The 23,021-nt window shown below is 36.0% G+C and overlaps 4 protein-coding genes and 2 non-coding genes across 6 annotated transcripts; all 6 read left to right on the top strand. All coding sequences in view use genetic code 12, as the record gives it.

Moving 5' to 3' along the window:
- Positions 1-1,092: 1,092 nt before the first annotated feature.
- On the top strand, positions 1,093-2,610 carry PVL30_004224 (uncharacterized protein; the record flags this gene model as incomplete). The annotated part of the gene is made up of 1 exon (XM_001524484.2): positions 1,093-2,610. The coding sequence occupies one exon, from the start codon at positions 1,093-1,095 to the stop codon at positions 2,608-2,610; it is 1,518 nt and encodes a 505-aa protein (XP_001524534.2).
- A 5,714-nt stretch (positions 2,611-8,324) lies between these two features.
- CDR3 (Opaque-specific ABC transporter cdr3) lies at positions 8,325-13,046 on the top strand (the record flags this gene model as incomplete). Its single annotated transcript, XM_001524483.2, has 1 exon — positions 8,325-13,046. One exon carries the CDS (start codon positions 8,325-8,327, stop codon positions 13,044-13,046), a length of 4,722 nt encoding a protein of 1,573 aa, XP_001524533.2.
- A 735-nt stretch (positions 13,047-13,781) lies between these two features.
- Positions 13,782-13,855, top strand: PVL30_004222. Its single transcript has one exon. It is a non-coding gene; the product is annotated as a tRNA-Gln (tRNA).
- Positions 13,856-13,944: 89 nt separating this feature from the next.
- PVL30_004221 lies at positions 13,945-14,035 on the top strand. The gene has a single exon. It is a non-coding gene; the product is annotated as a tRNA-Gln (tRNA).
- Positions 14,036-16,310: 2,275 nt separating this feature from the next.
- Positions 16,311-18,017, top strand: PVL30_004220 (uncharacterized protein; the record flags this gene model as incomplete). Its single annotated transcript, XM_001524482.2, has 1 exon — positions 16,311-18,017. The coding sequence occupies one exon, from the start codon at positions 16,311-16,313 to the stop codon at positions 18,015-18,017; it is 1,707 nt and encodes a 568-aa protein (XP_001524532.2).
- A 2,200-nt stretch (positions 18,018-20,217) lies between these two features.
- Positions 20,218-22,845, top strand: OSH3 (Oxysterol-binding protein 3; the record flags this gene model as incomplete). Its single annotated transcript, XM_001524481.2, has 1 exon — positions 20,218-22,845. The coding sequence occupies one exon, from the start codon at positions 20,218-20,220 to the stop codon at positions 22,843-22,845; it is 2,628 nt and encodes an 875-aa protein (XP_001524531.2).
- Between the last annotated feature and the right edge of the window lie 176 nt (positions 22,846-23,021).

The following is a 23,021-nucleotide window of genomic DNA, read 5'->3' as shown; positions in this document are numbered from 1 at the left end:
TGTTCTTATTTTTTTCTTGGTTTCTACTTCATCTTCATCTTCTACTTTCTTATTCTTTTTGAATTAAAAGTATTTCCGAATTCACCTAACCATTTCTCCATCCCCACCAAACTATGTGACACAAAAAGCTTAAAATTAAATTTTAAAAAAATAAATAAAAAATAAAAAATAAAAAATAAAAAATAATAATAGCTTTGTGTATCTTTGTGTTTTCAATTTCTTAATTTTCCGAGATCTTGCCCATCTGGCGTTGTTAAAAGACAATAAGCACCTATTTTTCTTCTTTCGCAGCCAACAAGTAAAGGACCCCCCCCCCACCACATTCCAGAATATAATAGAGGATTGAATATTATACATTTTGTGACATGGATATATTGATTCATGCAACAAAAATGGGGGAAAGTGATGAGAAATCACACTTGAAAGTAGTTCTAGAGAAAGAATAATGATAAGAAAAAAAAAAAGGAAAAGCAAAAAGCAAAAAGCAAAAAAATAAAAGGGAAAAGTAAGATGGGGAGCAAAGGGTGTTGGGGGAGGGGGGGAGCGGAGAGAAAAAATGGAATAGCATGTGTGTGGAGGAAGGCGTAGTGTGAGGGGAATCAGTCCAAGTAATTTCACCTTTTTCCAATAAAAGAGAAAAAGAGAAAAAGAGAAAAAGAGAGTGAGTGTGAGTGAGTGTGTTTGTGAAGGAGATGGAGAGGGAGTGGAAAAAACAAAATAACCCGAAAAAAAAAACAACAAAAAAAACAATTAAGTGGGAAACGACCATAGTGGAAATGCGTCTAGTGTTAATTTCTCCACCCACACGTCTGGGGTAAAACGCCAGAGGCCAAAGAATTGAGAAAAACCCAACTTTCAAACCTATCTTCAATCTTTGAAACTACTTCAAAAACTGTACTCCGCTAATAACCATTCTTTTTTATTCATTTGATTTTATTTTATTTTATTTCTTTTCATTTCATTTCTTCTCTTTGCTATATATATATATATATATATATATATTCAGCTCCAAATGTCCTCTTTCATTTTTTCTCATTCATAAATCATCAACAATAACCCCAATCACCTTAGTTGTGCTATAACTCAACAAAGATGGTATACGACGACAACGCACTTGGCGACATTGAAAAGGCTACACATGCCCACTATGAGAATTCAACAAACTCTGATCTTTCTCAGCACCCTGTTGAAAACGAAATGAAACTCTCACCTGAGCATTATGACTACCTTATGCAACGGCATGGAACTATTGATCTTGACCCATTACCCTCTGCCGACCCCAAGGACCCACTCAACTGGCCCAACTGGCAAAAAAACTATGAAATCTTGAATATAGCCTTGAGTACTTTCTCATCAACATTTATGGCTGCTGGTGTCAACTCCGCGTATGAGCCTTTGGCCGAACTATACGGCGTGAGCATGTCTGATGCTTCATACTTCACTTCGGTGATGATTTGTGTGTTTGGTGTTATGCCATTTATTTGGGTTCCCTTGATGAACACATACGGTAGAAAGCCCTTTTTAACCACTGGTGCATTGTTTTGCTGTGCATTAAATATTGGTAGTGGGTTTGCAAAGACATATGGACAACAGATTGCAATTAGAGTTCTTATTGGTGTTTTTATTGCAACTGCCACCTCAGCAGGTGCTGCCATCGTTAATGACTTGGCTTTTGCTCATGAAAGAGGTAAAAAGAATGGTTGGTGGAGTTTGGGATACGTTATGGGTACTGCAGCTGGATCATTCCTTACTGGATTTATCCAATACCATGTTGGTTCCAAATGGATCTTTTTTGTGTTTGCCATTATGAACTTTGTGCAATTCTTGGGGTGGGTTTTCTCCAGGGAAACTGTTTACACGAGATCTTCACCACAAAATGAGGCTACTGGGTTGGCTAAAATGTTGGGCTTTAGAAAAAGCCATGCAAGAAAGTTTTCATGGTGGTCCTTTTTGCGTCCTTGGAAGCAGGCCATGTACCTCGACATTTCATTGGCAGTGATGACTACAGCAGTAATCTTTGCTTATGGTAACATCTTCTTTAGTGTTGAGATGCCGCAAACCATGTCTCATTTGTTTCATTTGAATGCACAGCTGATGTCGTTGCAGTTCCTTTCACTTGTTATTGGTTGTGGTCTTGGTGAAGTGCTTGCAGGACCACCCTCGGATTGGTGGATGCAAAGAAGCATTAAAAAGAGACACGGCAAAAAAGTGATTGTTGACCGTCTTTGGCACTCATACCTTGGGTTTCTCTTGGTGATTGTTGGAATCATTGTGTTTTGTATCATGATGGCACAAGCTACACCAAACCACTGGACAATCAAGCCTCTTGTTGGAGTGACTATTGCCGCTGTGGGTAATCAAATTGTTACCACTGTGGTTATCACATATGCCATTGATAATAATCCCAAAGAGGCTGGTGATGTGGGTATATATTTGGGATTCTGGAGACAAATGTTTGGATTTGTTGGCCCATTTTATTTCCCCAAGATGGTGGCAAACTTGGGATTTGGAGGATCTGCTGGGTTGATGTGTGGAATAATTGCTCTTTTCTCATTAGCGCCAACCGTTTTCTGCCATGTTCGTGGTGAGATTAAGCAACGTCGTGATTAAAACAAGAACATGAAGATGAAGGAAGAAAAAAAAAAAAAAGGAAAGAGCAGAATTGAGTTATTGGTTTACTTTTCTTTTCTTTTCTTTTCTTAGATTTTGTTTTTCCACACTTTACTTTATGACTAAAGAGAAAAAGAAAATTGGGGTGTGTGTGGAAAAAAAGGGTAGTAAGCAACAGGTGGGTTATTTGGGCTCTGGTTAGTCTGAATAGTAATTATTTATGATTTTATAGCTATGCAAGTTCTTTTCATTTTATTTTGGAGTATTTTTTTTATCAACTTATTTGATAAATCAGGCGAGTGGGGGTATAAGTTTTAGCTAGAGTACTCTATTCAGTGTCTAGCATAGGCGTATCTTTAGTAAATAGCTTTTTTTCCCCCTCTTTCTTTATCCCAATCCTTGTTGTTCATACAAGATTATGCAAAAACAAATGGAGACAAAGGGAGATGGATAACTTTGCCGTTGAATACCCGGTTGACGAGCACTTTTACTAAATAATAAATAGAAACGATAAAGAAGCCAAAAAAGAAAAAAATTGACTCACTATTATTGCATGGTAAATTGTAACGTTATAACAACAAGTGTCGTCAACGTGGTGTTTGATGTATACCATATCTGTTGAACTTGTTGCATTCTATTCTCATGGGTGAATACAACTAAGTTTAAGCAATAAACGAAAAGTCAAAAAAAAAAAAGAAAAAGTAAAGCCAATAGAGAGCCATGTACATATGTTTGTTTCTTTATATACATACAGACAAACATACAAACATATATACATATACATATATATATGTTTTATTGTTTCGGTGCATAAACTCCGTGAAGAAGTGGACAAATTCTTTGAGTTGATTACTATTGTCTATGGTTGTGAAGTTTCTTTTTAAATAACAACGGTTGAAGGCTCATTTCTGTATTGAAATATGTTTTTTGTTTTTAGGTTTGTTTTCACTTTCGGTTGTTGTAGGCTATTGTTGGTTAACATTACCAACGGTTTCTTCTTCTTTTTTGGTTTTTGGGTTGTGGTTCTGGTTTTCAGCCACTTTCTATTTTCCTTATCTTTATATTTTTCTTTTCTTCTTTTTTGGCTTTTGAAGTAGGAACATATAAAGAATGTATTAATTCATTTGCAACAAAGTTTTGGATAAAGCAAAACACTCATAACACATTGGTTGGTTAAACATTGTTTTTTTTTATATAAAAAAGAAAGTGGTCTGACAATTGAGCACAACAAGAGAAAGGTATAAAAATAGAGAAAAAAACAAACAGGGAGGTTAATGGTTTAAGATAGGCTGTAAGAAAATGGCGCAACTGGTGAAATTAGTGAAATTTGTTTTATATTGTATTATATTGTATTGTTGTTTAAAAAACAAAAAGCCCCGTTATATGTATTGTATTTATACAACGTTGGGTTGCTGAGTGGCTTTTTCACTTCTGTAGGTGCAAAAATAGGGAAAGAAGAAAGGAAGAAAGAAAGGAGTGGTAAAGGAGAGTGAAGGTTGTTTTTTTTTGTTTCACTTGGTAAAATTCAAGATAGTGTGGGTATAACGTACACAATGTATTGTTTGTTCTATACCAAAAGTGTGTTTTTTGAATAACAAAAAGAGTCAGAATGGGAAGAGAGATAGAATGGAAACAAAAAAAATATTTGATAATAGATAAATAGATAAATAAATAAATAAATATACCAAACTTCCACTTGTTAGCAAGTAAATGGTTGTAAAAGAATATAAACTCACTGCACTTGTGCATCCATTGCAAATCCCCGTTTAATTTTTGTTTGTTCTTCATTTCGTTTCGTTTATGGATCTCGTGATCCAAAATAATCTGAAAGTAAAAGTAAAAAATAAAAAATAAAAATAAAATAAATAACGATGGAAGACACAAATAGTTGTGGAATAGAATATTGAGTATAGAAAAATTGTACTGTATCAAATAGAAATAAAAAATGAAAAAAGGGGGCGGGGGAGAAAAGGATCATAATGTGTGAAGTTATATACATATATATGTATTTGTCTAAAGTATAGTATAAGATAACACAAAACCAAACGTAAATTTCAGGTGATTTCCTGATTTGGAAATTAAATAATAATAAAAAAGAACACACAAAGTTAATCCTAAAGTGTAAGTGTAAGTGTGTATGTGAATGTAAGAGATGTATAACTTACACAAAAACTATACTGACTCGTTTTTTATATTTTTGGTTTATATAATGATTAGTTATATAGTTATACATAATATACTCAAGTGTCTCTAATGGCAACAATTAGCAACATTGGTAGTGGTAGTAATATAGTTTGCTATTATCTTAAACTACTACTAGTACTACTACTACTACGATCACTAACTGGATGCTACAATCATATTATACATTCTTCCAAAACAATAGTCAATATAAAGACTGTTCATTGTTTTTAAGACTGTTCTATGTTTTATCTTTTTAGTTGATGTTTATTACAACCTATGAGTATGAAGTATACACTAAATGCATACTCAGAACAAACAGAAAATCAAAAAAAGCGCAATTCTTTTCTTTCTTTTTTTTTATACGGCAAAAAAATATTTAAAACAGGAAAAAAAAATAGAAATCTGGAATCTACCCCCTCTCACTTAGGGTCTATAAAATTTTCTCTCTCTTTTTATTTTTTTTCTTTATAATTTTTTTTTCTTTTACCCCGCTTTTTCACACAAGTGCACGTCCCCCCAATATAAGTTGACTATTTAACAACTTTTATTCACTTTTTTTTGTCTTGTTTTGTTTTGTTTTGTGATTCTCAGTTGCTGTAGTGTACATTTGTATTTAGTATATGAACAACAACCAATCTTTGTATCCATATAGAACAAAGACTATGTTATCACTATCTTTCTTCTGTCAACCAACCAACTCCAGGTGATATAGCTCTTCAGAATTGAATAGTTATGAAATAATGACGTCAAGTTGAAAGAATAATAGATATGGACTCTATTGTTAATAATAATGATGATAAAAAATGATGATGATTCTGGGTAGGCAATAAAGCTAGCAAATTGAAAAAAATTAAAAAAAAATTAAAAAAAGAGATAAAGTGGAAAACGTTTGTAGATATAAAAACTTTGTAGTGCAAGGCTCGAAACTCTTTTTTTTTTAATTGCAGAGCAACAGAAGGAAACTTGACTTGCGATGTAGTGTATGGTCAATAGAGTCTTCCTCATCTCTCTCATTCGTTCATTCTCTCTCTCTCTCTCTCTCTTAACTTTGAAGGTTTACAACAACCAAGACCTTTCTCTTGATACGTCAAGATGGAGGCTTTCAACAAGTGTGTGTTTGTGTTTGTGTGTGTGGTATGTATGTATGGTGTGGTGTGTGTTTTTGTGCTGTTCCAAGCCGCCTTGAACAGCATAATATACGCACAGAGAGAGAGAGAGAGAGAGAATGAAGATGGAAATATCTTGGCAACAACTTCGTATTAAACACCTCCTCCCCCACCACCACCCTCCCTCCGCAAAGAGATACTGAAGCGAGAGAGACTCTGCAAGTATTAAATTGGCCCTTTTTTTTCTTTTCTCTTTTCATCTCTATTAAAATTCTTGAATCAAAGCCTCAAAAGCCACCAATATTTATGAATGCTACAGCTAAAAGCCACCAATGTAAAAAAGACAGGGATTGTTTCTTCTTCTTTCTTCAAGGAGACAGAGTTGATAGTTAAAAGAAGATAAAGAGTTGAGCAAGTTAGTAGACTCCTTGGTGAAGAAATCTTAACTCTTTTTCAACAAACAACAACAGCAGGAGCAACAACAACAACATAGCCCCAATTCCACTTATTGTAGTTCTCTCCTTCTGTTCTTTGTTTCTGTTCTTTGTTCGCAACAAAGAGTTGTCACTACTAGGCTGTTTTTGTTTAAAGACAAAGCATAAACTCAAGATAAGAGCTTCTAATGGAATATACAAAACATTGAAAGTTTGATATATAAAATAAAACAAGCTTAAACACTTTCTATTTATAATTTTTTTTTTTCCTAATTCTTTTGTCACCACCCACCACTAACAAACATCACAAGATGTAAAACAAAAAAAGAGAAAAGTGACTCCATTCTTACCGAGGCAAGTGGGGCACACCACCTATTGAAAAATTTAGAAAGAAAATAATAATAATAATAATTGAGGGGGAGAAAAGGGGGGGAGATGAGTAGGGAGATAAGTGGAACTTTAGCAGATACTCAACGGGTGCGGAGTACTAAAGGTGGAGTAGGTGTTGCAAATATGTTTGATGTTTTGAAATGAAGATAGAGATGGTGGTGGTAGTAATAGTAGTAGTAGTAGTAGTAGTGGTAGTAGTAGTAGTAGTAATAGTAGTCTTAGTACTGGTGTGTCTCGGAGGTAACCAAATAAAATAAAATATAAACCATAGACGAATATAAGGACAAGGCATTGTGCTCTCAATTGTTCATAACCTCACTCTCTGTCTCTTTGTCTTTGTTCGGCACAAAACACAATTTGCGATTTACCACATGCAGTAATTACCACAATAATAAGAACCACTATAAAAAAAAAAAAAAGAGAAAAAAGAAATGAAAACAATAACACTACTAAATTACTTATTCCTATTTCTGTATAATATTAAACGAGAGAACAAGAGTTTCCCCATTTTGACATGAACCTTGCACTAGAGCCAAACACACATCATTTGAAATGAATTAAGTAAAAAAAATTCAAAGAAGCAAAGAGTTGGAGCAAAAAAAGGCGAGTTTTTTATTTGAATTCTCAGTGCCCTGTACTTCCAAGTCATATTGCTTAATAACGCTGATTCACAATAGTGGCTTATGAGCAGATAACCCCATGTTTAAACGAGTTAATGCAAACTGAGTAACTGAGTAACTAACTAAGTAATTAAGTACGTAGGAGAGATTAAGAGTTGATATTGTTACTGCTACAACTGTTAAATAAGTAAAAGAAAAAAATTGTTCTCTTCTATATTTAATTTTAGAAACATACGTTTTAGCTTTTAGTGCCCTTTTTTTGTTTCTCATAAAGACACAGCAAAGCAAATGACTATATGAATGGACAACTCTCAATCTGGTAAGTCTTTGTAAAGTCATTTGTACCAAACAGTTAGGTAAAGAACAAGGAAGGATGAAAGGAAGGAAGGAGGTGGACTGAGGAGTAGCCTGCAACAAAAAGGTTTATAGACAATAAAGAGAGAATAAAAAAAAATTAAAAAAAATTAAAAAAATTAAAAAAAATTTCTGGGAAATGGCGGGGGGAGTGGGAGTGGGAGTGGGAGTGGGAGTGGGGGGTAGGTGTATATTAAAAATAAATTTATATAATAAAAAAAAAGGGTCATCAGGCCAAACGAGGAAAGAATTCAAATAAATAGAAATAGGAATCTCATTGATTTATAATTTTATATTTTTGCTTTTGCAGACTAATATATATATATATTGGAGTGTGTGTGTGTGTGTATTTATATACCCTTGCAATTAGAGATTGTATAGCCCCTACATTTACCCTTTGTTCTTTTCAACTCCTACTACTACCCAAAGGTTTACCCATCCATTCATTTCAGATCAACACTTGGCTTTACTATACCCTTATACCCATTCTAATTCATCAACATCGAGACTTATAAAGCACAAATTTTGTTTCATTATTTAACATTTACTTTTTTTATTATCTGATTAACTTTTGCAGCAACCCGTTTTTTTTTTGTTTTTGATAGTTGACACCACACATCCTTAGAATGGGAAGAAATAGAGAATCGCAGCCATACCACGGCTACTACACAGGAAGAAAACCAGAAGGACAACCGTACCATGGTTACTATTCCGGCTTCAACAATGATGCTTCGGCCCAAATCCACCACTTGGCAAGAACCATCACTCGCGGAGCACCTTCATACTTTGATGAGACATTTTCACGCTCAAACTCAAGAAGAGTGGTTTCAAATGCACAGGGACATTACTACCACCAGCTGCTGCACCAACAACTGACACAGGACCCACACCAACATCATCAACAAGAACAACAACAACAATACCCACAACAAGATCAACTGCACCACCTGCAGCAGTTTACTGGAATATCCACACCCCATGGTATCAACCCCGTATTGGACAAGACTGATCCTACATTGGACCCGGAAAACCCGCTCTTTAGCTCCAAGCGATGGGTGCAGAATATGTGGAGACTATACCAAAGCGACTCTGAATACTACAAGCCTGGTAAATTGGGCGTTGCTTACAAAAATTTGCGCGTATACGGTGACGCCATCGAAAGCGACTACCAAACCACCGTGGCCAATGGTGTATGGAAATACACCAAGAAATTTATCAACAAGTTTAGAAAACACACAGAAGAAGACGAATACACCTTTGACATTTTAAAACCAATGGAGGGATTGATCAAACCCGGCGAAGTCACCGTTGTGCTCGGAGCACCAGGTGCAGGATGCACAACATTTCTCAAGACCATTGCATGCCACACCGAAGGCTTCAAAGTCGCCGACGGCTCCATAATCTCATACGATGGTATCACACCAGAAGAAATTAAGAAAAACTTGCGAGGAGAAGTTGTCTATTGTGCAGAAACCGAAGTACATTTCCCCAATTTAACAGTGGGCCAGACTTTGGAATTTACCGCATTGATGAAAACACCAAGAAACAGACCATTGGGCGTTTCTCGTACAGACTATGCCAAACACATTGTTGATGTTGTTATGGCTACATATGGGCTTACACACACCAAGAACACTAAAGTTGGAAATGACTTTATCAGAGGAGTCTCGGGTGGTGAGCGAAAGAGAGTCTCGATTGCAGAAGTTTCATTGGTGCAGGCATCAATTCAATGTTGGGATAACTCTACTCGTGGCTTGGACGCAGCCACAGCTTTGGAATTTATCAGCTCATTGAAAACTTCAGCTTCAATCTTGAATGATACCCCATTAATTGCAATTTACCAATGCTCACAAGATGCTTACGAACTATTTGATAAAGTCATTGTTATGTATGAAGGATACCAAATTTTCTTTGGAAGCAGCTCTAGAGCAGCAGCTTATTTTCAAAGAATGGGCTATGTAATGCAAGATAGACAAACAACTCCAGACTTTTTAACCTCAGTCACCAACCCTGCAGAAAGAATAATTAGACCCGGGTTTGAAAAGATTGTGCCACGCACACCAAAGGAGTTTTATAGATACTGGAGAAGATCACCTGAAAGACAAGCCTTGCTTGAAGAGATTGATGAATACTTGGACAATTGCGAAAATTACGACCAAAAGCAAGAGATTTTCGAAGCCATGATTGCCAAAAAATCAAAACATACCCATACAAAATCACCATACACAGTCTCATTACCAATGCAAGTGCGCTATATCATTGGAAGAAACTTTGACAGAATGAAAGGTGACCCATCTTTTCCTATACTAACGGTATTTGGTAACGTGGCCATGAGTTTGATCTTGGCTTCTGTATTTTACAATTTAAAACCAGATACAAATTCCTTTTACTATAGAGGAGCCGTTATGTACTATGCATTATTGTTCAATGCATACTCTTCAGTGTTGGAAATCTATGCTATTTACGAAAGTAGACCAGTGGTGCAAAAGCATCGAGAATATGCACTTTACCCGCCAATGGCTGATGCAATAGGATCGATTTTGGGTGACATACCTTTAAAGCTTGTTACAAGTATTTGTTTCAACTTGGCGCTTTACTTTATGGTTAATTTCAAAAGAGAACCAGGTGCGTTTTTCTTTTACTTGTTGATCAATTTCCTTTCCACGTTGATGATGTCGCATTTATTTAGAACTATTGGTGCATATACAACTACATTGGCAGAAGCCATGACTCCATCCTCACTCTTGTTGTTTGCTTTGAGTACATTTACCGGTTTTGCCATACCCATCACATATATGCATCAATGGTGTAAATGGATCCATTGGGTTAATCCATTATCGTATGCATATGAAGCCTTGATTGCCAATGAATTCCATGGCCGCGATTTCAATTGTACATACTTGGTTCCTTCCGGGTTTGGATACCCAACATCCGGTCCTTCAGTGGTTTGCGCTTCAATGGCGGCTATTCCTGGCTCATACTTTGTTAATGGTGACCTTTACATCAAGGAAGCGTTTGGCTATTACTGGAAAAATGCTTGGAGAAACTTTGGAATCCTTTTGTCATTTGTTATATTTTTATTTATCACCACTTTGGTTTGTGTTGAATATAACCGATCACAAATAAATAAGGGAGAAATCTTGGTTTTCAAAAAGAAGGATATCAAGAATATGAGAAGAGATCAAATTGATGAAGAAAAAGGCTTGGCAATTGCAGGAAATGGTTCGGGTGGTAGTGGCGGAAGTTACCTTGAAGAGAAGTCGCACCATATGAATTATAGCGGCTCAACTGAGTTTTCAGACTATTCGTATGACTATTTGGACAGAAAGATCTTGGAAACATCAAACATTTTCCATTGGAGAAACTTATCCTATAACTTGCGCGTTAAGGGTGAAGATAGAACTATATTAAATGGAATTGATGGTTGGGTCAAACCAGGTGAAGTTACCGCATTAATGGGTGCCTCGGGTGCTGGTAAAACAACATTGTTGAATGCATTAAGTGAACGGTTAACTGTTGGTGTGATTACCTCTGGCTCGCGAATGGTTAATGGTGGTCCTTTGGATAATGATTTCCAAAGATCAATTGGATATGTTCAACAACAAGATTTACATTTGGAAACATCAACAGTGAGAGAGGCTTTGCAGTTTAGTGCATATTTGAGACAACCAAAGGATGTTTCTAAATCCGAAAAGGATGGATATGTGGAGAAAATTATCGACTTGATGGAAATGAGTTCATATGCAAATGCAATTGTTGGTGTACCAGGAGAAGGTTTGAATGTGGAGCAAAGAAAGAGGTTAACTATTGCAGTAGAATTGGTGGCAAGACCCAAATTATTGGTATTTTTGGATGAACCTACTTCTGGATTGGATTCGCAAACTGCATGGTCAATTTGTAAATTGATTAGAAAATTGGCAAATCACGGCCAAGCCATCTTGTGCACCATCCATCAACCGTCCGCAGTGCTTTTGGAAGAGTTTGATCGCTTGTTATTCTTGCGCAAGGGTGGAGAAACTGTTTATTTTGGTGAGTTTGGGTACAATTGTCAAACTTTGATCAATTACTTTGAATCGCATGGCGCCCCAAGGTGTCCACCAGATGCCAACCCTGCCGAGTGGATGTTGCATGTTATTGGTGCAGCGCCTGGTTCCAAAGCAAATCAAGATTATTTCCAGGTTTGGAGAAATTCCAACGAGTACAAGATGGTGCAAAGAGAATTGGATATGTTGGAAGCACAAGGCGGCAGCAATGGTGGTCTTGAGAATGGAGCCAATAGATATGTTGATCCAGATCGTGATAATTCATATGCTTCGTCAATCTGGTTCCAATATTATTATGTGCTCAAAAGATTGTTCCAACAATATTGGCGTACACCATCCTACATTTACTCCAAATTTGCCATGGCCATTCTTTGTTCTCTTTTTAATGGGTTTGTCTTTTACAAATCGGCAAACTCGATGCAAGGTTTACAGAATCAGATGCTTTCGATCTTTATGTTGTTTGTTGTTATGACTACACTTTCTCAACAGTATGTACCAATGTTTGTTACTCAGCGTGATTTGTATGAAGCAAGGGAACGTCCAGCAAAGACATTTTCTTGGTTTGCATTTATCCTTGCACAAATCACCGCCGAGATTCCATACCAAGTTGTTGCTGCGGCAATTTCCTTTTTTACATGGTACTACCCAGTTGGTATGTACCGTAATGCCGGAGATGCCACAGCTCAACGTGGTGCATTGATGTGGATTGTGATGACGTTGATGTTTATTTACAGTTCCACGTTGGCTCAGTTGTGTATTTCGTTTAATCAGTTGGCGGATAATGCGGCAAATGGTATTTCCTTGCTTATAACCATAAGCATGACATTCTGTGGTGTTATTGCGACAAAGGATTTTATGCCACGTTTCTGGGTGTTTTTGTATAGATTCAATCCATTTACTTATTTGGTTTCGGCGATGCTTTCCATTGGTGTTGGTAATTCGCATGTGAGATGTGCCGAAAACGAATACTTGCATTTCCCTACTGAACAACCGGGTATACAGAAATGCAAAGATTACATGGGTGCCTACATGTCCATTGCCGGTGGTTATTTGACCAACCCCGAGGCCACTGATAATTGTCAATTTTGCCAAATGAATCTGACAAACCAATATTTGCAAAGACTAAATATCTCAATCAACAATTTTGGACGAGATACCGGAGTTTTCATTGGGTTTATTGCATTCAACATGATCTTTACTGTTTTGCTTTATTGGTTGTTTAGAGTGCCAAAAGGTGATAGACAAAAGAATAATAATTGGTTGTCGAAATTAGTGTTTCACAATGGATACAATGATCAAGCATGAGTCTGAAAGCTTTGATGATTTTTGCAACTCTGATTGAAACAATCTGAGAGGAGAAGACAAAGGAAAAGAGAATCAAACACAAAATGAAAATCAAAAGAATAACGAAAAAAAAAGGATACGTTTATTTCAAATTTTTTAATGAGTTAAAGAAAAATTTTACAAAAAAGTATGTACGTTATTTACATAGTTTTATTTATACCAACCGTTATATATATATATATGTATGTATGAGCACTTGTAATTTGCATTTATAAAATGTCTCTATTTTCAGCTTGGTTTACACGTCTAAGGTTATAGACAAGTTTCTTTTTTTTTTTGTTTAAGTTTGTTTGTTTGAAGGAAATTGTAACCAAAAATCTGCAAAAAGACTAGATGAACTCAAAGTTTCTTATCTTAATTTTTTTTAATGATTTCAACAACAAAAATACACATTATACCAAAGGTTTTGGTATTACATAGAACCAAAAATATCCTGTCGTGTTGTCTTTTTTTTCTTTTTCTTTCTTTTTTTTTTTTTGGATCTGTTATAGAGGTATTCAGGAAGTCAATTGTTTAAGAAGATGCTTGGTGTGTATCATTATACCCATTTATTATTTTTGTTTATGTATAAGTACTAATGGCAACTGTCTTATCCTGGATCCGGTTGTCATCAAAACGGACTTGCTTGGCGCAGTCAGTTTCGGGAAGACGCGAGTCAAATTCCAACTGTTAAAGAATTTGCTTTGCTTTGAAATAGGTCCTATAGTGTAGCTCGGTTATCACTTTCGGTTTTGATCCGAACAACATCAGTTCGAATCTGGTTAGGACCTTCTTTAATTTCAATGCTTTGGCAAAGACTTCAATTTATAGTTGAATTTGATTAGTTTCTCCCACAGTTTAATAACAATCAACAATTTTCGGTCCTATAGTGTAGCTCGGTTATCACTTTCGGTTTTGATGAAACATTTTCAAACTTCCGAACAACATCAGTTCGAATCTGGTTAGGACCTTTTATTTTTTTATTTAATTTTTTTGGTCTATTTAACAGAAGCTTTTAAGTTTCTGTTTGAGTTCTTGCACACTTTTTCTTTTTCTTTCTTTTCGAAAAAGTAAGTTTGCTATGGAGACGAGTAAAGATTAATGTAAATAGGTTTTTGACCCAAGGCTTCTAATGCATGAGTTGCTGAATGAGTTGCATTGTATAATTTTTTCTTTTTTTTCACTGTAGATGAAAGTGTGGGTCGGATGTGACGAGAGAGAGAGAGAAAGAGTATTCTATTGTACGCGTTTAGTTTGTAATTAGACGATAAGAATGGGACTGGGTTTTTTTAAAGTACGTATATATATACATATATATACACACACACATATATATATATATATATATATATATATGAATGTGTATGTCTGAGAGATTAGAAGAAAGAAAGTCGTTTTGATTGTGAATTTTATCTTTAATCACTAGGCTTAATTTTCATTAAAATATTTGTATGTCTACTTCTTCTTCTTTTTTTTTAATTATTTATTTTTCTTTTTTATTTTATTGTTTTTTATTTCCCTCGTCTCGTCAGAAACCATCATGTCTCCGTCAAGATATATTTTTTTGGGGTCACCAAACGATCCTTACATACGTATGTGGTTAGCAATTAGACGGAAACGGAAGTGCAATTGGTTGAAAAAAAGAAGGTGCTCATCGTATTCTTTATTCCCAATCGATTACAATTTTCTCCCTCTTTATATAAGACAAGGTGTGGTTGCATAACCTTATTCAACTAAAGCTGTTTACTGATGAAACGTCAAACAGTATGAAACATTGTTTTTATCTTTCCTAATTTATCTTCCTCCCCCCCATTCTCCTTCTACTTCTTATCCTTCCTTTTTTACTATAACCTCCCCTTCTCCCATTTTTATTTGTCTTTTATCTCGTCTACTCATCCTCTCAAGTATATAAATACCCTGTTAGCTCCCAATTATAGAAGCTCATTAATTTGTTTATAAACTATTGGGTCATTGACTTGAGAGGTTTTGGGAGGGAGTATTACTCGAGAAGATTGAAATCATACTTGTGGCTGTTGCTTATTTTTTCTACTGGTCTCCTTCCTTCGTTCATTTCCTGATATTGATTTGTTTCTTCTTATCCCTTGGAAGATTTTTATTTTTATTCTTAATCTTATTTTTACTATTACTATTACATTTACATTTACATTTACATTCGGCTTTTGAGAGTTAAAGAAAATGGCGTTTGTTTATCAGTGCACAATCTGTTGTCAATTCTACACCGACAAGGATCATTGTGAGTACCATCAAATTCAAAAACACAATAGAACTTTTGGTGACTACAGAATCAAAACCATTTTTAGAGTTAAGGCAATAAAGTAGTAAGGTAGGTGGGGGGGGGGGGGGGGGGGGTTGTGTTGTCAATTGGTTTTGGCAGCTGCAAAATGCCCAAAATGCCCAAAATGCCCAAAAAAAAAGAAAAAAAGAAAATTAAGAAAGATTGAAGACAAGGAGAGGTATATGGTGAAGCTAAGGAAACTTTGGATGTTGACAGAGAGCTAGAGATGATGGGATGAATGATCTGGATGAATAACGATAGGGTACCTTTCTAGCAATTTTTTTTCTTTCCTTTGTTTTTTTCCCTCAGTATTCTATTCCTATTCCAACTTTACCTTTTTTTACTTTTCTTTTTATATATAGATAATTAGTTTCTAATCAAAGAACTATGTGTATTGAATCCTGTGATAGATGTGATTTTGTTATCTTTCTTCTTTTCTTTTCTTTTTGGTTGTTCTTATTTGCTCTCTTTTTTTGGGGGTTTGGAGTAGTAGAAGGATCAATCACTTGTATTTAAAGAACAAGTCTTGTTAATTTAAAGATACCAAATCTTTTGATTTTCGAGTTGATAACAGATAGGAGAAACAAAATTTCCTTATCAGCAAGGAATGGTTTGTGGCAGGTAAAAAAAGATGGTGTTGCGGTTAAAGATAAACTTTTATCCAGTGTCAAGTCACACATTTTTGTTTCGCACAACAACATTATGCGACACATTATTATACACCACAACACGACACGACACGACACGACATAACACGACACGACGTGACCAGGATTTCATACAGAGTGAGAGCAAGTTTTGATCTTTGTAAACGATTCCGCCTCTCCTCTTCAAATAAGTTGCAACCAACTTTACCCCACAAACGACGAAGAATAGAAAATCGTAAGAAAGAAAGAAAGAAACGAAGAAAGAAAAAATAACATACATAGTTAGACCATACTATTTTGAGAATGGCATATGAAGGAATAGAACATATAAGGTATGATGACCTGGTTTCGATACGAAACTACAATACCTCATTCAACCGACTAAATAGCAAGGATATACCAGATCTTCGCAGCTTGAAGTATATTACGTCGACCGACCACTTGAATTGTCCGATATGCCAGCAACCGTTTATTGATCCACTTACTACGATTTGTGGACATACTTTTTGCAGAGATTGCATACTAGAGTACTTGAAGAGTTTGAGCAATGCAAGGGGTTCAATCAGTAGCAATAATACTAGCACCAACTCTGGCAATAATGGCAATAACACTGGCATTACAAGTACAGGGTACTGTCCCCTCGATAGAACACCTATTGATGCTGCAAATATCAATGATTTGTTTCCTACACCTTTAATTGTAACAAACTTGATTGATGATTTGAAGGTGCTTTGTTTCAATAGCGAACGAGGTTGCGAGTGGAGAGGAAGTCGATGGGAAGTTGAACATCATGTTATGGAAGATTGCGGCTATACTGGAGTCAAGTGTGGAGGCAAACGAATAGTTTACAGTATAGCGGAAGATGACGTTGAAGAGAAAAATGGAAATGAGGAAAAGAAAGAAGATTATGAAGCAGATAAAGAAAAAGAAAAAGAAAAAGAAAAAGAAAAAGAAAAAGACGAAGATTATGATGAAGAAAAAGAAGAAAAAGAAAGCGAAGAAGAAAATCAAGATTTAGAAGAACTGGAGTCAACAAAACCGCTGACAACAACAAAAGAACCAGAAGACAGTAATTTAAGTATTATGGCGGATAAGACGCAAAGTCGAAAGATTATAGAGAAGGAAGAGGTATGTCTGCTAGTGGTTGAACGGAGATTCTTGAGTGGTATTGAACATCAAGAATGTATCCACCGAATATTCCAGTGTGAGTTTTGCGATACTGAGTTGACGAAATTAACAAGACAAATGCATTTAGAGCAAGAGTGTTTGCATAACTACAAGACTTGTGAATTATGTGGCAATGACTCTATTGCAGAAAAGAATATGGCAAAGCACCAGGAAAATTGCATCAAGATGGGGAAAATCAAGTGTCCTGCACATGAAATTGGGTGCAAATGGATTGGATCGAATGAAACTGCATTGGAGATACATTTACAGAATGGAAACTGTCAGCTAAATCAGTTCCTACCTTATCATAGTAAGACCATGGAACGATTATCTTCCTTGGAACTGGAGAATCAATTTTTGCAACGCCAGCTCCATAAAATTCTTGACTCCATTATTCAAGGTAAAGTATCTAATCTCGGCTACAACGATAACTTGGAAGAGATTAATAAGTTTCAAGATTCAGTGGAAAATCAGGATAAGCTCATGTACTTGAATTTTGAAGTAGATCGCCTCAAGTTTGAGATTAATGAGAAGCTTATTCCGTTTATGAACAAATATGGGCTGTCTATGAGGTATGATCAGGATAATAGCAATACCACATTGATGAAGAATTTAATCAATGATAATTTCATGATGCGCGAGGATATGAATGTGCAACGAATGATGATCAATAGCCTTCGAAAACAGCTTCAGTTTATGTTATTTGCGAGAAACCAAAAGATGGGATTAGCAGGGAATATGATGAACATGCACAATCTAGGAAGTGACGATATGATGCCTGGTGATTTCTATGACGCAGTCTCGCGAAGTAGCTCTGAAGAACGCTTGAATTTGAAATTGTGATCTCCATAAAATAAGCAGATGGTGATACTAGGAAATAAAAAAAATATAATTGCAATAAAGAGTTAAAAAAAGAATCGAACTAAAGTCTATGGATATGAAGTAATGGTTAGTAGCACGTGCTCTTTTTGAAAGGATGGATAAAAGGAAAAAAAAAACATATATAAATACACACACACACACACACACCCTATTTCCTCCCCGCTCTATGGAAGAAAAAGTGGGGTAGTCATTTCTAATAGATAGAGGAAGTAGAAGAGCAAGACAGAATTAAAATTGCAATCTACAATGATCACATTCAATTCGATTACAAAGCACACACATAATCTAGTTATCTCATTACATGCCAGTTTTTTCCTTCCTTCTTTCTTTTTGTTTCTTTTTCTCTTTGATTTGAATTTACAAGAAAGTAGTATAGTAAGGGTTCTATTAATGGATGGTGCCAAATCTTCCCTTCTTGCACATTTGAATAAGGAATTAGCTTTTTTTTCTTTTTCTTTCTCCTATTTTATTGTTACCCGACCCTCTTTTAATCCAACGTTTGAAAGTCTCGCAAATTGCACCAACAAGCGGTTTTTAATAAAAATTGTGATAAACAAGGAAATGGAAAAGGAGAAATTCCCTATAAAAGAAGTATTTTTTTTTTTCTAAAATTAAAGCAAAGAAGCAGAAAAGGGGAAAAAAAAAAGAAAAACAAATTTAATTAGATTAATTCTGCAATTTTTTATAAAGTGGAGAAACATATTGTAGTTTTTATTATTTACTATTTTTTGGGTGATGAAAGCGAGTGTATGACTTTGAATTGACCATGGGTTGTATAAAACATATTATACAGATGTGCTTTTGAAAAAAAAAACAACAACCAGTTGGGTGCAATGGACGAATAGAAGAAGATAGGCACAGACAGTGTCACTAAATTTTGTATGATTCTGCTTACCCACTGCTACTTCTCTTGATGCTACAGGATTTGCTATCACTATTTTTCGTTTCCTTTAAAAACTTTCTCTCTAAATTTTTCCACATTGATGATTGGTTGTGATTCTCCACCTTCATTGTACATTGACATTGAAATTGAAATTGAAATTGAAATTCTCAACGGTCCTTCCCCTTTAATTTCTTTTTGATTCTTTATTTTTTTTAATTCCGTTGTTCTTATACAGGACACTGTCAATAATGGATTTATACGTACAATACAAATATATTATGTATTATATACTATATATCTTATGAGGTACTTAAATCCGATTCATACAGCTGTACAAAGTCAAACAGTCAAACAGTGAACCAGTCAATCGACACTCCCCTCTTTTCCTCTTCCTTTCTCCGCCAAAAAATAAAATAAAAATAAAATAAAAATAAATAAAAAAAAATAAATAAAATGGACGGAGAAAAGAAATTGCCATATTGAGACAAAGAGCGTGGAGGAGGGGAGGATGGAAGCACACAGTATACTGTAGACCACTGCTTTATGCTTAATTTAAGACCCGCGGACAAAAGCCTTGATTTGATTCAACCACATAGCCTTTGAAAGTATCCAAACCCACCTCTACCCTCACCTACCTCCCCTTAAAAAAACACATACAAACAGATTAAAGTAACATAAAATAGAAATACCTTTTTTCATCACCATCGAGCCGATCGATATACACTAGCACGTCTGGTTGATTGTTGGGAAAAATAAAAGCAACACTATTCCTTTGAGCAATTTCAACTGTAAAGAAGTTTCTTTCTCCAACCACCACTACCACTGTATAGCGAAAAAGATCAACGGCTATTATTATTATTCTCATTATCAGTCTCATTATTATTCTCACGTTTTTTTTTGTCTTCCCCACATTCGAAAAGAAATTTAATTCAAGACCAAACAAAGTTGTCCACAACTTGTTGACAATTTTACCACCAAACTCTATTAAATAATCAGCCACATTAACAAGTTTTTTTGTTTGTATCAATTACTCAGAAAGTTACCTTCACATCAAACGTTACAGAACTCAAACACTTCACCAAATCTTTTTTTGTTTTCTCCTTGCCTTCTACTCATTGCACACTTTACATATAAAACACTCTTTCCACGTTATTTGACCAGAGTTCCCACCACATCCTCCTCGTCCCCTTTTTCCTTCCATCATTCTTGGGGTCTTTCAAAAATTTTTTTTTTCCCTCAATTATCAACTAAAACTAAAGAGTCAACCCACACTGAACAATGGAGACTTTGGAAATTCATTCCAAGGATTTCTTGATCAAATGGATCACGGCACCTGAAAACTCTGTCATTGATTGGCAAGTAAGACCCTTGAAGAAATCCATCAATTTCGCATTTTATCAGAAAACTGATGTAACTTCTGCAAACTCACAAAACTCCACGTCAACACCAGAATCAAATAGCGGCGCCAGCACACCAACAGCTGACTCACCACATTTGAATTCAAGGCTTAGAGCCAACTCCACAGCCTCAGTCAATCAGTTCAAGAAGGCTAATGATGTTTACAGATCCAAATCAAGAACATCAACGTTGTCATCGATTGGAGAGTCCAACCTTGAGTTGGTGAAGAATTACAACAAATTGGTTGCCAATGAATTGGTTAAAGGTAAATTTGAAACCACCACTGGAGGAACGTTTGCCTTTGTGTTTGACAATTCTTTTTCCAAAACAATTGCCAAATCAGTGCAATTCTCCGTTGAGGTTGAGTTGCAAAAACCATTACCACAACAAGAAAACAATACTATTCGACAAAATGACCAACACGTGTTTGAAGATACACAAAGTGGCAACGGCACAATCAGTGCAGGCGAGATCTTGCAAAGCGTTATGTTAAAGAAGAGAAGAAAAAAGTTGCAGGGTTTTGTTAAGCGTTACTTTGTCTTGAATTTCAAACGGGGTACATTATCCTATTTCAAAGTCGATGATAACAAGTTGAGAGGCCAGATGCCCATCAAGGATGCCATAGTTTCGGCAAACGCATCAAGTCGACAGTTGATCATTGATTCAGGAATGGAAGTATGGCAATTGAAAACCATCAATAAAGCTGATTTTAATGCATGGGTCAATGCATTTAATGCAATTAAAAAGGAGGACTCCCAGCAACCGGCAGTATTACCTACAGGCTCATCCTCATCGTCATCACACGCTTTTGCACAAGCTTCGGGCTCTGCTGCTCCAATACAGTCATTAAGTTTGATAGCCCTGAAGATAAGCAAATTGCAATTGGAACAACCATCCCCATTGGTGGATGAAATTCATCAAGAAATTACTACATTGTTGGAAAAATTTAGAAGTGACACTGGTAGTGCTTCTTCAGATTCACAGTCATTGTTTTCTTCAGAGTTCCATGACGCAGAAGAACACTTTGATGATGAAGGTGTTGTGTTTTTGGATGATGGAGGATACCCATCTCAACAGGATGATGAAGAGGATCAAGTTGCAGAAGAGTCCTCAGATGACGACGACGATGATGATGATGATGATGACGATGACGATAACAATGACTATTATAGTAAAGGAGCAGCTCCAGATGCTGCAGGTGGTGCTGCAGCTGTAGGAACAGTCGGAGACCAGCAACAGCAACAGCAACAGCAACAGTCTCAGCAACAAATACCACCACAAAAACAGGATCTTCCACAACCAACAATTTCAGAAGAAGACAATTTATGGCCATTACCTCACGAGCCAGTTTCTAGAAACTCTGACGTTCCGGTGTGTACGCACACTCCACCATCATTATTGAGCTTTGTTCGTAAAAATGTTGGAAAAGATCTTTCCACCATTGCTATGCCAGTCACATATAATGAACCGACAACGGTTTTGCAGAAGTTTGCCGAAATGTTGGAGTACCCTGAAATTGTTACCAATGCTTTGGGATCCGATTTTCCTGACGGTTCAGGAGAGAAATTATTGAGAATAGCTGCGTTTGCCTTGAGTTCTCTTTCCTCTACACGTTCCAAAGAAAGAAATAAGCGTAAGCCATTTACACCATTGCTCGGCGAAACGTATGAGTTGGTTCGTGAAGATTTGGATTTCAGGTTGGTTTCAGAAAAGGTTAGTCACCGACCACCAGTGTTTGCATACCATGTTGATACTGAGAATTGGACGATGGATTTTGCTGTATCGCCATCACAGAAATTTTGGGGTAAGCAATCCGAGGTAACAACTAAAGGTTTGGTTGTATTGACAGATAAACATACGGGTGAGGAGTTTACTTGGACTCAAGCAACACAAATGATAAAAAATATCATTGCTGGAGAAACTTATGCAGAGCCTACAGGAACTGTGAGTATCAAATCATCGAATGGGTACAAGGCAGTTGCTGAATTTGCCAAGGGAGGTATGTGGAGTGGCAGATCCGAAGGAGTTACCATAAAGGTTTACGACAATAAAAAGAAAGAGTTGCCATATACGGTATTTGGAAACTGGACTGAGAGTTTCACACTAAAGACAAACTCTACCGAAAAGAGCATATGGGAAGCTGGTGAATTGGTGCCAAACGAAAAGAAAAAGTATGGTTTTACTGTGTTTGCCGGTACTTTGAACAAGATTACCGATATGGAAAAAGGTCAATTGCCTCCAACCGACTCAAGACTCAGACCTGACTTGCAGGCATACGAGAAAGGCGACGTTGATACTGCTGAAAATTTGAAAGTGAAGTTGGAACAGGATCAAAGAGACAGAAGAAAGCAATTAGAGGACGTCGGACAGGAGTACGTGCCACAGTTTTTCAGGTTTTCTGGAAAGGGACCCCTTGACGAGGGTAAATGGGAATATATCACTGGCGAAAGAAGCTATTGGAGTAGGAGAAAGAGACAAGATTGGGCGGGATTGACCAAATTATGGTAACAGATTTCTTTTCAAATCACTTAGACATCAGGTTTCAATTGTTTACATTATATATTTCTAGATGACATGTTTAGATGTGTCAAAATAAATAAAAATAAAATAAAATTAAAAAAGACTGAGAGATAGTCATAAAATTGAAGTATCCATATACAACAAAAATTATTTGTTGAGATTAT

Source organism: Lodderomyces elongisporus, chromosome 5 (assembly GCF_030384665.1).
Source record: "Lodderomyces elongisporus chromosome 5, complete sequence".
NCBI classification, from domain to species: Eukaryota; Fungi; Ascomycota; class Pichiomycetes; order Serinales; family Debaryomycetaceae; genus Lodderomyces; species Lodderomyces elongisporus.
The sequence above is the reverse complement of the archived record's forward strand: the minus strand, read 5'-3'. Positions and strand labels throughout refer to the sequence as shown.